General features: G+C 36.9%; 1 protein-coding gene across 1 annotated transcript in view; it reads left to right on the top strand.

The window, feature by feature from the left end:
* SPATA5 (spermatogenesis associated 5) overlaps nt 1-12,995 on the top strand; it is a 343,990-nt gene that overhangs the window by 14,533 nt on the left and 316,462 nt on the right. Inside the window, exons 6-9 of the mRNA XM_052654754.1 lie at nt 513-642; nt 912-968; nt 1,739-1,862; nt 4,361-4,616. Coding sequence (XP_052510714.1) covers nt 513-642; nt 912-968; nt 1,739-1,862; nt 4,361-4,616 — 567 coding nt within the window. The remainder of the gene's footprint in view (nt 1-512; nt 643-911; nt 969-1,738; nt 1,863-4,360; nt 4,617-12,995) is intronic.

Here is a 12,995-nt window from a genome sequence, read left to right as displayed (position 1 = left end):
AACTCAGGGCTTCTGAAAGATTACTGCCCAGATCCTCTGCACATATGTGGTGCATACCATGTCTTACTCCGTTTTTTTGCTTTTTCCTTTTTCATGAATCTTTATATGTATCAAGTGAACCCTTGAATTGACATTTTGCTTGTAATGCTTATATTCTCTGAGATGACTAGTTGGATGAAAACTGGGATTGGTGGCTTCTTTTGGATGTCCTTGTTTGGGTTTTGTTTTCTGGTCATTGGACGATGCTGTGTGGATTGGGGCATGACAATAGTGTGGGTATCCAACCAGTTTTTTACTAACCAGTCTGGCCTGGTTGGGTCTACACAGAGAGAAAAAGTCGGAGATGAGTGTTTAGGCTAGTTGGCATGTCGAGGGTGGGGTGGGGGGAAGTTCTGACTCTTACTTTCGTTTTGATGCACGTAAATTTATTTTATAACACGTGTTTGAAGTCATGTGACAGTGCTTACCATTAACCTACTAATGCTGAATCCAGTGTTCTCTACTTCTTCTAGGAATTCCTCCCCCTAGAGGAGTGTTACTCTATGGCCCTCCGGGTACGGGAAAGACAATGATTGCCAGGGCTGTTGCTAATGAAGTTGGTGCCTATGTTTCTGTAATTAATGGCCCTGAAATTATAAGCAAGTAGGTGCATAATTTAATAGAATAAACAATATTATTAGATATACTTCTTAAATGTAGTTTTAAAAAAATGGCTACATAATATTCTCTCTGGATGTTTTACACACTGAAATGTTAAATTTGCTTTTAATGTGTATAAAATTTAAGTTTAGAAAATATTTTTTGAAAGTAGTTTTAAGTATTCTGAAAATATTTGAAGTCAGATGAACTTTTATAGGCAGAGCTTTAAAAATGATAAGAGTTGGTCCTTAAACGTAATATATTTCTTACAGATTCTACGGGGAGACGGAAGCAAGATTACGTCAGATATTTGCTGAAGCCACTCTACGGTATTCTTTATTTTTGGATATTTGGAATTTTTTGGATATAGTCAAGGCTATGTTAATGAAAGTAGAGATAGTAGCACTTTATATGAAACAAGAAAGAACAGAACAAAAATAGTTATAGCACTGGAATTAGATTATAAATTTAATGAGGTTCTAATCCAGTTTTATCTAATTTTATTTTAGAAACAATCTTTAGAAATATGGTTTTAGATAAATAAGTTACTAAATTACATAATATAATAGCAAAAGGTACAAACTTTCAGTTATAAATCATAGAGATCTAATCTATAGCATGGTGACTATAGTTATATAAACTAAAGAATATATATAAACTATATAAAGAAAATTTAAACAAATAATGAATAATAAAGAACGTTTCTTACTTTCTATCCCTTGAACTTTAAACCACAAGGAATAGCTTCACTGGCCTCAGTTTCTGAATTGATCAAGAGATAGCAATTTTGGGGGCCTTAGTGGGCAAGCTCTATCTGAGCATTTGCTCTCATCTCATGAGCTATACAAATTCTCAGTATTCTGCTTTTTATTGAGGGCAGATCTACTAGCATGTGATATTTGTGACTTAATAATTGAGGCTAGAATTAATCTAAGATTTTTCAGCTTCATATTCTGTTGCTTTTGTCTTTGATACTAATTCTAAATTTGATGCATTGTGTTTCAATCAAAAAAACGTCAATTTTTTAATTGAAATGCAACATATCAAATTTAAAAGCTACATGTGTGCTAGAGAATTCATTTTGCTTGTTTATTTTTAGGCACCCATCAATTATTTTCATTGATGAGCTGGATGCACTTTGCCCTAAAAGAGAAGGAGCTCAGAATGAAGTGGAAAAAAGAGTTGTAGCTTCACTCTTAACACTGATGGATGGTATTGGTTCAGTAAGTGTAGTGCCAGTATTGATTTCTTTAGTAGGGGATATTTTCTTAATAATATGTAGTAGCAAAAACTATCAAGTATGTCTGAGTTTTTTGGGATCTCTAGGGCTGCAGTCCATGGGGTCACTAAGAGTTAGACACGACTTGCAACTTAACTTTCACTTTTCACTTTCATGCATTGGAGGAGGAAATGGCAACCCACTCCAGTGTTCTTGCCTGGAGAATCCCAGGGACAGGGGAGCCTGGTGGGCTGCCGTCTATGGGGTCGCACAGAGTCGGACACGACTGAAGCGACTTAGCAGCAGCAGCAGGAGCAGCAGGGTAAAGGAAAAAATATTAGCTCTAAGAATTAGAGGACCAACACCCATAAAATAATTTTCTCCAGTAATTTCTTAGTAATAGCAAGGACAGTATAACCTGGCAGTGTTTTTCTAGCTTATAAAATTATTTACATTGATAAATCTCTTTTTTTAATAAATGGTATTAACCTAAAAACCTAAAGTAAAAATCAGTGAGGAAAATTTAGCAGTTAAACTTAAGGGGAATTTACTAAGAAATTTCATGAGTAAATCTCATATAACTCTTGTAAAAATTAGTTTGGTGGGAGAGCTTTAAGTTTTGCAAGTGAAAGGACAAAGTGAGAATCATGGGAAATGTACAACATTTAAAAAAAAGTTTACTCATGTTGCCAAATTCTTTGTATATAGTGCATGCAATCTTATATTAATAAGAACTATGTGCTGATTATGAAAGGAAGACCAGTAGAACTAATAGGGAAGAGGAATGAAGAAAAATTCAGACTCCTGGCAGGCATTTATCAGAAGAATACACTTCTTACACAAGACTGTAAAGAACTCAGTTTTTAGAATTTTAATAATTGTTAGAGCCTAAAGAAATTTTAGAAATCATGGAGTCCCATGTCCTTCTTTTGCACATTAAAAAACTGGAGAGTTGGAGCCTTTTGGTTTTACTACCTATTGGTAGAAACTGAACATATGAAAATAACAAACTTTTGGTTATTATTTCTGTTATTTGCTTACCTGTGCTACAATTTTAAGAGTAACCTAAGAGAAGGGTTGTTGCCTACGGCACTCTGGATGACCACCTGGTTCTCAGTCTTAGGGAAGTAACCTGGGTGTGATTATAATGTCCCAGGTTTGGACCTCAGCTTACAGAGCTTGGGAGGCTTCCCCAATGGCTCAGTAGGTAATGAGTCTGCCTGCAATGCAAGAGACACAGAAGAAAAATCCTGTGGACAGAGGAGCCTGGCAGGCTGCAGTCCATGAGGTCACAAAGAGAGACAGCTGAGCACACAGCACACATACACTACAGAGCTGGAGGAGTCAGTGTTGTTAGTTTATTGGAGAGTTTATTAGTGGGGCTCTGAGGGCAGGCCCATAATAACAGTACTCTCAAGAGACTGATACATACAGTGGGACACCAGTTTGTCCATTTATAAGAAGTACAGTTGTTAAGCTGACCAAATGCCTTGTTTATAAACAACTCTTTTCATTCTTAAAAATACATGTGGAGAGCTATATTATAATTAGTAGTTTTTTGGTGAGTAGAAATCTGATAGAAGGCTCTATGTTGGAGGATCTTAATTACGATGTCATTGCTATTTCTTTCTCTGCCACTGGGATAGGCTGCTGTGAACTGATGTTCTTGCCTTTGGGCAGGACTGGGAGCAAGCATGTGACACTAATGTTTTGGCCTGGAAATGTTTAAGGGCCTGTGTTTTTTGTCTTCTAAAGTCATAATTCATAGATTCATTGTAGTCCATGCATTTTCTGTTGGCACATCCAGTTTAATTGATTAGGTTTAAGTTTTCTTACTTCAAATTACATTTCAGTTAAACTTGTCTCTGTGAGATTGCACTTAGGTCATCTGAATAGAATGTTGGATAATTTCTACGGATGGCTTATTGTGATCATATTGTTCCAAGTTTTATCCTCAGGGTAAAAATCCATATGTATTCAAGGGTATCTGATACTTGGGTGTTGGTTATATTGTGTGTGTTTCAGGAATTTGAAGATTTATCAAAACAAAAAAGAAATAGTCCATATGTAGGAAGATTTCTTAGACAACTGTGTAATAGAGCCTCTGTTTGAAGCACATGTAGATCATAATTTTAATGACTGTGAGTCATAATCTTAATTTCAAGTGGGCAAAAAGAACAACTTAAAACAGTTAAACTAAAACTATATGGTACAGGGTATAAATGTTATATAGATTGTTAGTCATGAGACTTGTGTAGTTAAGATGCCAGAAGTGAGAGAGATGTCACTTACAATAGATGGAGAGTTAAGTATTGGAAACTTTCTAAGTGAAGGGGTATTTAGAGTGAGCTTTGGGAAATGTGGGATGAATGATGAAATTTGAGAAAAAAGGGATAGGACTTAGCAATGTGAACAGTTAGATCTATCCTTGTCTGTATAACAAGTGCATTTTTTTTTTAATTTCAGAAGAATATGTAATATATTTTTATTTTATTTTGTTAGGAAGGAAGTGAAGGACAGGTGTTGGTCCTTGGGGCCACAAATCGCCCTCATGCTTTAGATGCTGCACTCCGAAGACCTGGACGATTTGATAAAGAGATTGAGATTGGAGTTCCAAATGCTCAAGACAGGCTGGATATCCTCCAGAAACTGCTTCGAAGGGTACCCCATTTGCTCACAGAAGCTGAACTGCTACAGCTGGCAAATAGTGCTCATGGATATGTTGGAGCAGACTTGAAAGCCTTGTGTAATGAAGCAGGTGAGAGTGATTGCTATAGTGAGTCTGTACTGATGGATTTAATAACTCTGGTTTATTTACAAGCTGATAATTTATATCTCATTACTTTCCTATTGGAAACAGCTAATTTTTTTCTAATCATAAAAATATATATGTTTTTAAAAACTCAGGTAATTCAGAAAACTGTAAAAAGAAAAAAATCACTCTTAATCCTTCGTCCTAAAAATAACCAGTGTTACAGTGTGTATCTTTCTTCCTAAGTACACAGATACACACAGACATGCACACACGTAACTAGATGCATTAATGGCAGTATTGATGGTGAAAGTGTTTATTGATATTGTCCTATTAGAAAATAGAAGTGCTTGCTGGAGAATGAAAATTTTTCTTACAGGGCAGCTTTGTATTTGTTGAAGTGCTAAAAAAGTACTTAGTGAGACCTAAGAATTCTATGCCTCAAAATAATGTGACAGTGATGTTTCAGTTTGAAAATGTATAAAGGCTGTTATTAATCGGTTGACTCTGACTTTAAGCACGGCATAACTGTAGTTGCTTTGGAAGCTCTTAAGACCTGTTTTTTCAGGGTAATTTTAGCCATGGAAAATGTAATCAGATCAGAGCAGTTTTTATAGCCTATTAAAGTATTTGATGGGCTTCCCTGGTGGCTCAGACGGTAAAGTGTCTGCCTGCAATGCGGGAGACCAGGTTTCGATTCCTGGGTCAGGAAGATCCCTTGGAGAAGGAAATGGCAATCCACTCCAGCACTCTTGCCTGGAAAATCCTATGGACGGAGGAGCCTGATAGGCTACAGTCCATGGGGTTGCAAAGATCAGGTAGGTAAGACTTTATTGAAAATGTCGAATAATCTTTTGTTGTTGTTGTTCTGAGAGTATTTATTTCTAGAAAAGGCATCTTTCCTAGAAAAGATATCTTTCTTCTAAGACTGGGTGTATACTTTATAGCATTTTTAGTTTGCCAGGAATCTTAGGTTCCTTAAATTTATTTTTTCCTCTAGTATGGACGTATGTTTCTAAGTCCTTTTATATTTTGGAGGAATCTTTTTTCATTTGTGGCATTCTGTTCCAGTTTGTGACCTATCCAGTATTTTCATAAGGTGCTTTAAATAAAGTTTAACCCTTGTAGGTCATGAAAGAAATTGAATTCTTAAATTGGGAATTTAGTTCCTTGGGGTTTTTTTTTTTTTTTTTTTTACAGTTTTGGTATAGAAATATGGTAACTTTTATTTGCAAAGCTTTGATTCATAGTTAATCAAATTTACTAGGTTCTGGACTCTTTTATTAGTCATTTGATCTTTCTAATCTGACATAGGGGTGCAGGGAAACAGTTTTGAGAAGGAAGAACAGAAAATATATTTGGAAGAAAGAGATAATTTGGATATCTTATTTTTTGTAGAAAAAATAAGTTTTAATTAATTCTATTTGGTCATTTTCACAATTTCCATTTTAGAGGACACACAACTAGGGAGGACTGTAGGTTACGCAGACGACAAGGCAAATATGAACATTCTTCTGGTACTTTATGGTCTAGGACAGAGTCCCTTTCTGCCTAGTTTCTTGTTCTTCATAACATTGATGAGTTTGATCATGAAAATGAATTTCCCTGCTGATCAAGAAACAGAAATATCAGTGGTTTACTTTGCTTCCTTCATTCCATTAGGTGACAATGAAGAGTCTGGATTACTCTTTAAGCATTACTTTGTACTTGCTTATCTAGGCAAGGATTCATTCCTCAGCATCCTTTTTCAACTTTCTAATAGATTTCATGCTTTCTAGAAGGTTCTGGGATTCATGCTGTCTAGAAACATACAATCTAATGAAGGAAAAAGATCTGTAAAGAACTGTACAGTGGGATAGAGGTTCCCTGATGGCTCAGTGTTAAAGAATCCTCCTGCTAATGCTAGAGACGTGAGTTGAATCCCTGGGTCTAGTAGATAACCCTGGAGAAGGAAATGGCAACCCACTCTACTATTCTTGCCATGGACAGAGGAGCCTGGTGGGTTGCAGTCCAGGGCGTTGCAGAGTCAGATATGACTTAGTGACTAAACAACAACAATACAGTGAGATACATACTCAAAACTAGGGAAAAGTGATATTGTAACTCACATACCAGATATAAATAGGATCATCTACTTTCTAGTCACATACTAGATATAAATAGAACCCCACCCCCCCCGCCCCACCCAAGAACTTTAGGAAGATGGCAGGAAAACTTAATTTCTACGGCTGTGTTACATTTAATTGAAAAAGTTGTGAAAGGGTCAGAAGGTAGGGTAGAGAGAGAACGCTTATTTGAAGATATGTACACATGAAAAGGATGTATAGTACATGGCATATACAAGCAGTAAATAAATATTAACTGCTGTTAATATGACTTAATGATTTCAAGTCATCAGGTATTTAAACTTCTGTTTCCCCTAATCTAGCAGTGGATCAGATTTTGAGAAGGTAATTTTAAAAATGATTTAGTCTCAGAGCTGAAGTGTCCAGTAGGGAAAATAATGTGATTTTCTGTATACTGTCTTAAATACTAGCCTGTGTTGTATTACATACTGTTGTTCTCTAATTTTATGTAGAGAATAAAGCTTAAGAACAGTGTCCTAGAAGTTTTTGCAAGGGATATTCCTAAAGAGGCGGCGGGGTGGGGAGTTATAGTAGAAAATGGATTTTTAGTAGAAAATACCTTTAAGATCAGACTTGTTTTCTTGGGCAAGTTCTTTACCTTATCTGAACCTTAGTTTTTTCCATTTGTAAATTAACAGAGTTATGGTAGATGATATCTGCTGCTGCTAAGTCACTTCAGTTGTGTCTGACTGTGCAACCCCATAGATGGAAGCCCACCAGGCTCCCCTGTCCCTGGGATTCTCCAGGCAAGAACACTGGAGTGGGTAGCTGTCCCCTTCTCCAGGGGATCTTCCCAATCCAGTGATGGAATCTAGGTCTCCTGCATTGCAGGCAGAGTCTTTGCCAGCTGAGCCACCAGGGAAGCCCATGGATACTGGAGTGTGGGTAACCTATCCCTTCTCCAGGGGATCTTTCCAACCCAGAAATCAAATTGAGGTCTCCTGCATTGCAGGCGAATTCTTTACCAGCTGAGCCACCAGGGAAGCCCATAATTACTGGAGTGGCTAGCCTGCCCCTTCTCCAGGGGATCTTCCCTAAGTTGGGAAGATCAAATTGGGGTGTCCTCCATTGCAGGTGGATTCTTACCAGCTGAGTTATGAGGGAAGCCCCTACTCCTCTTGGTACAGTAATAAAAACATTTATTAATCTCAGGATTGAGTTCAGTTTTGTCTTTAAACTCCTGGTGAGTTTCATCTCTTCTTGACCTCTGGTGCCTTCAAAAATCCCTGCTCTGTGCTAAAGGAATAACTCCAGGTGATTATTGCTACCATCATAGGTAGCAATAGACAGATGAGGAAGTGGCTTGTGGTGCCTTAAATGTGTGCTCAGTTGTGTCTGACTCTTGTAGCCCTGTGGACTGTAGTTCTCCAGGCTCCTTCATCCATGGGATTTTCCAGGCAAGGATACTGGAGTGGGTTGCCATTTCCTCCTCCAGGGGATCTTCCTGACCCAGGGATCGAACCCACGTCTCTGGCGTCTCCTGAATTGGCAGATGGATTCTTTACCATTGCGCCACCAGGGAAGCCCCCCATAAATAGCTACTGCTGTTTTTTGTACAGTTCCAGTCAATTTTGGGTTTCCCCCTGACAAGATTTCTCAGGTCTAGTTCTGACTGTGGATTTAACTACATCTTGGTTAAAACCAGACTTCCCTGGTGGCTCAGAGGTTAAAGTGTCTGCCTGCAATGCAGGAGACCTGGGTTCGATCCCTGGATCAGGAAGATCCCCTGGAGAAGGAAATGGCAACCCACTCCAATATTCTTGCCTGCAGAATCCCATGGACAGAGGAGCCTGGTGGGCTATAGTCCATGGGGTCGCAAAGAGTTGAACACAACTGAGCAACTTCACTCACTGGTTAAAACCAGTGCTTTTTAGGAGGCATTTTCATTGTTCACCAGTTAGGTTGTGTTTAAGTGGACAGCTTGAGAAGTCCCACTGGCACGTGTAGGAAGTAAGACACCTAAACCTCCAAATTCCATGAGGACAGAAAATCCAGCTCCAGGAGATGTATTCATCAGTAAACAAGTTAATTCTTCCTCTATTATATATTCTCTTCTGCAGAATTCATTCATTTCACATGTTCTCAATTCCAGACAGATCACTTGGAGTTGAGGTTCTCAAACTTTATCATGCATCAGAATCACTTGGAGAACTTAGTAAACTACAGTTTTCTAAGATGTCTGGCTGTGCACTTTTCCCAGAATTTCAATTTCAGTAGGTCTGGGCTGGTGTCTGTGAATTCCTAACATGTTTCAGCTGCTGCTGATGGCAGTCGGTCTGGGGACCACACTTTGAGAGCCACTGACATAGGTTATTGTTGCTTAAACCTTGTCATGCCTTAGGTTGACATACATGCTCCCTTTCCATACTTGATTGAATAAAGGAAGTGGGGAACTGGAATCAGTGTTTGTAATGTTTCCCAAGTGATTTGAAGTAGCCAGTCTTGAACTTGCTTGTGAACAAGAATTTGTATTATTAACTTAGGCCAGTGTTTCTCCTGTGTTAAACTTATGTATGAGAATTAGTTGTAGAGCTTATTAGGACACAAACCTAGGCTGCATCCTACTGGTTTAATAGGTCCAGGTCAGGTACAAGAATTTGCATTTCTCTCAGGTTACAGCTGATACCAGTGCTGCTATCCCAAGGGCTATACTTTGAGAACCACTGATCAAGGCCACCCATCTCTCTGATTTTTGGAGTTCCTCTGTAACTGATTTAAATAAGTGCATTAAGTTTAGGTTATATAATTTTGACTCTTTGACTGATAGTGTTGAGTTTCTTCCTAGAGTTTTTTTGTGATAGTGATCTACTGTCCTGAACCACTATGTCATTTCTTCTAGAAGATGAGTGTCCAGGTTTGTTTTGCAGGTGTGTATAATGGTTTTGAATAAAACTTTAAAGTGAAAAATAAATCTATTCATAGATTTTTTGATGATGGCCACTCTGACTGGTGTGAGGTGATACCTCATTGTAGTTTTGATGTGCATTTCTCTAATAATTAGTGGTGTTGAGCCATCTCTATGTCTTTGGAGAAATGTCTATTTAGGTCTTCGACCAGTTTTTTTATTGGGTTTTGGTTTTTTGATAGTGAACTGCATGAGCTATTCGTATATTTTTGAGATTAATCTTTTGTCAGTTGCTTCATTTGCAAATATTTTCTCTCATTTGAGAATTGTTTTTCTCTTGTTTATGGTTTCCTTTGCTTTTAATTAGGTTCTGTTTATTTTTGTTTTTATTTTTTTACTCTAGGAGGTGAGTCAAAAAAGATCTTGCTGTTATTTATGTCACAGGGTGTTCTACTTACATTTTCCTCTAAGAATTTTGTAGCGTCTGGCCTTACATTTTAGGTTTTAATCTGTTTTGACTTTATTTTTGTGTATGGTGTTTGAGAGTGTTCTAATTTCATTTTTTTACATGTAGCTGTTCAGCTTTTCCAGCACCACTTGTAGAGGAGACTGTCTTTTTCTTCATTGTGTATTCTTGCCTTCTTTATCACAGATTAGGTGACCGTAGGTGCGTCTGTTTATCTCTGGGATTTCTATCCTCTTCCATTGATCTATATTCCTGGGTATATACCCAGAGAAAACCATAATTCAAAAGATACATGCATCCTAATGTTCATTGCAGCACTATTTACAATAGCCAGGACATGGAAACAGCCAGAAGTCCATCAAAAGAGAATGGATAAAAAGATACAGTACATATATACAATGGAATATTACTCAGCCATAAAAAGGAACGAAACTCTGCCTTTTGCAGAGACATGGATGGACCTAGAGCCTGTCATATAGAATGAAGTCAGTCAGAAAGAGAAAGACAAATATCTTGTAATATCACTTATATGTAGAGTCTAGAACAGTAATACAGATGAACTTATCTGCAAAGCAGAAATAGAGACACAGATGTAGAGAAACAAATGTGTGGATAACAAGAGGGGAGAGGGGGTGGGATGAATCAGAAAATTGAGATTGACATATATAGACTACTATGTATAAAGCAGATAGCTAATGAGAACCTGTTGTATATCACAGGAAGCTCTACTGAATTCTCTTCAGTGATCTAAATGGGAAGGAAATAACAGAAAAGAGGGGATATATGTATACATATAGCTGATTCACTTTGTTCTAAGGCAGAAACTAAAACAACATTGTAAAGCGTCAGTACTCCAATACAAAGTTAATTAAAGTAACAGGTAAAATGAAAATAATTCTGAAAGCTAGGAAGGCACAATTAAGGAAATATTTGAGGATTAACAATGAAGAATACAAAGAAGAATATAGATGTGTTTTTCCTAGAACATCTGCTTGTTTATGCTTTGTGGACATACATGTTCTTTGAGCTTTTTGTGTGTTGGCTGCCTGATGGTTTTCCTTTCTTCTGAACTGGCCTCTTAGTTGGGGAAACTCTGCCGTTTTTAACAAAAGTGGTGCATGGGTATCTAGTCATTGCATACACTGAAGTGATTCAGAATTAATAAAACTGAAGTGCACTATGTTCCTGATTGCTTTGGTAATCATAAGGTTATTATTTGTGGTTTATTAATATAAAAGGTCAAAATCCTTGTAGTATATATGTTTGTGCATGGTTTTCCAGAGGACAGAAGGTTTGTAGTCGCAATGTGTATACTCTTAGCTTTTCTGCGCTTCTATTCTAGTGTTACTGGATATTATCCATATTTTTTAACTTTATGTCTGTAATGAATAAGAAAGTTGGAAATGCTACTGTAGTGTTGCTTTCAACACTTGTATCTTGTTTTATCTGAGCAGATACAGTGTTTGATGTTGAATGCTGGGTGTGAAACTGATTTTCAAATGTTATATTTTCCATATAATTAATTTTGAGCTGGAGTGTGGTTTGATAAGTCCTGACTTGTCCAAAAGCCTAATGTTTTGTAGTTCACCTTTTTAAGCAAAGAGCAGCTGCATTTTGAAATGTTTTATCTCAAGCAGACAAGCTGTTTTAAAAGCTCAACTCTGACACATCTTGACATTTAATGTCTATGTTTGTATCTGTCCTGGGATTAGGCTGCCTTTCTAATTAATTAGTTGCATAACCTTTTATTAATTCCCTCAAAATTTATAATATTTTAAATTAACAGCATAGATAAGCATACCATGCTTTTTTAGAAAACATGAGATGTTAATTATGCAGCAGAGACATGAATTATATAAACTCTGCTGAATGTTAGAGGATGCTTAGCAACAATGTTTTCCAAATGCAGGGATTTATTATAAACTTATCCTTCTAAGGCTGCCTGTGCCATTTCAGGAGAGTGAATATAAATAGAGCTTGATTTCTTCAAGAAATGGACTCAGTCATTTTGTTTACAGTGGAAGGAAGCATTCGCTTCACATCTCTAAGAATTTATCTTTAGCATCCTTGTTGATTACACAGCATTTCAACATATTCATACCAAATGCTTGGGCCTTGATAAGATACCATCACAGAACAGGAAGAACTAAAACTCTTATTTAAACAATGGTTTTGTCATTATTACACTTATGTAGGTCTAGTAAAAATACTGAATCTAATTACTATAACATAACTTTTTTTGAAATGGAAAATTTTATCTGTCTTGTGGTGGAGTTCTTAGATATTTATAGCTGTTAGTCCTCCCACCCTTCACTAGCTTGTTTTAATAGAAATTTATGGAGGATCTACTCCATCCATTCCAGCTCTTAAGAAAGGTTCTTTTTCTAACATTTTCCACCATTTTTTAAATTCTGCTAATGTAATTTTCTAAGTTAGAATTAAAATATTGATACTGTAAAAATTCTGTATTTTTAAATAAATTGCAGGGAAATAGTGGAGCTTTAAGGAAAGCCACGGTAAGCTCTAGTTTCAAATATTAACACTACCTCCTATCAGCTGAGAGTCATAGGGCAAGTCATTAACCTCTTGAACTGTTCTCTCACCTGCTAAATAGGGATAACATTTTTCTAAAGAGTTCTTAAACAAGATTTAGAAGTATAGCCTGACAGCAGTGTTCGTGGTTTATAGAGGCTCTTGGTAGGTGTCACTTTCTCTCTGTTTTGGGGAAAAAATTGTTTTGTGTGTATTTATGCACTTCTCTGGTAGGTGTTTATTTGAATTTTGACAGTATTCTTGATTTTATGAAGTATTTGTTACTCTAGTACAAGAGATCTCAGGGAAATATAGCAGATTCCATTCTCTTCTAGAGTACTGATTTTTACTGAATCTGGATCAGTTAAAGTCATGCCCATCAATAGAAATATGCAGACTAGACTTAGATATGGCTT

This window comes from Budorcas taxicolor, chromosome 17 (assembly GCF_023091745.1).
Source record: "Budorcas taxicolor isolate Tak-1 chromosome 17, Takin1.1, whole genome shotgun sequence".
NCBI lineage: Eukaryota > Metazoa > Chordata > Mammalia > Artiodactyla > Bovidae > Budorcas > Budorcas taxicolor.
The sequence above is the reverse complement of the archived record's forward strand: the minus strand, read 5'-3'. Positions and strand labels throughout refer to the sequence as shown.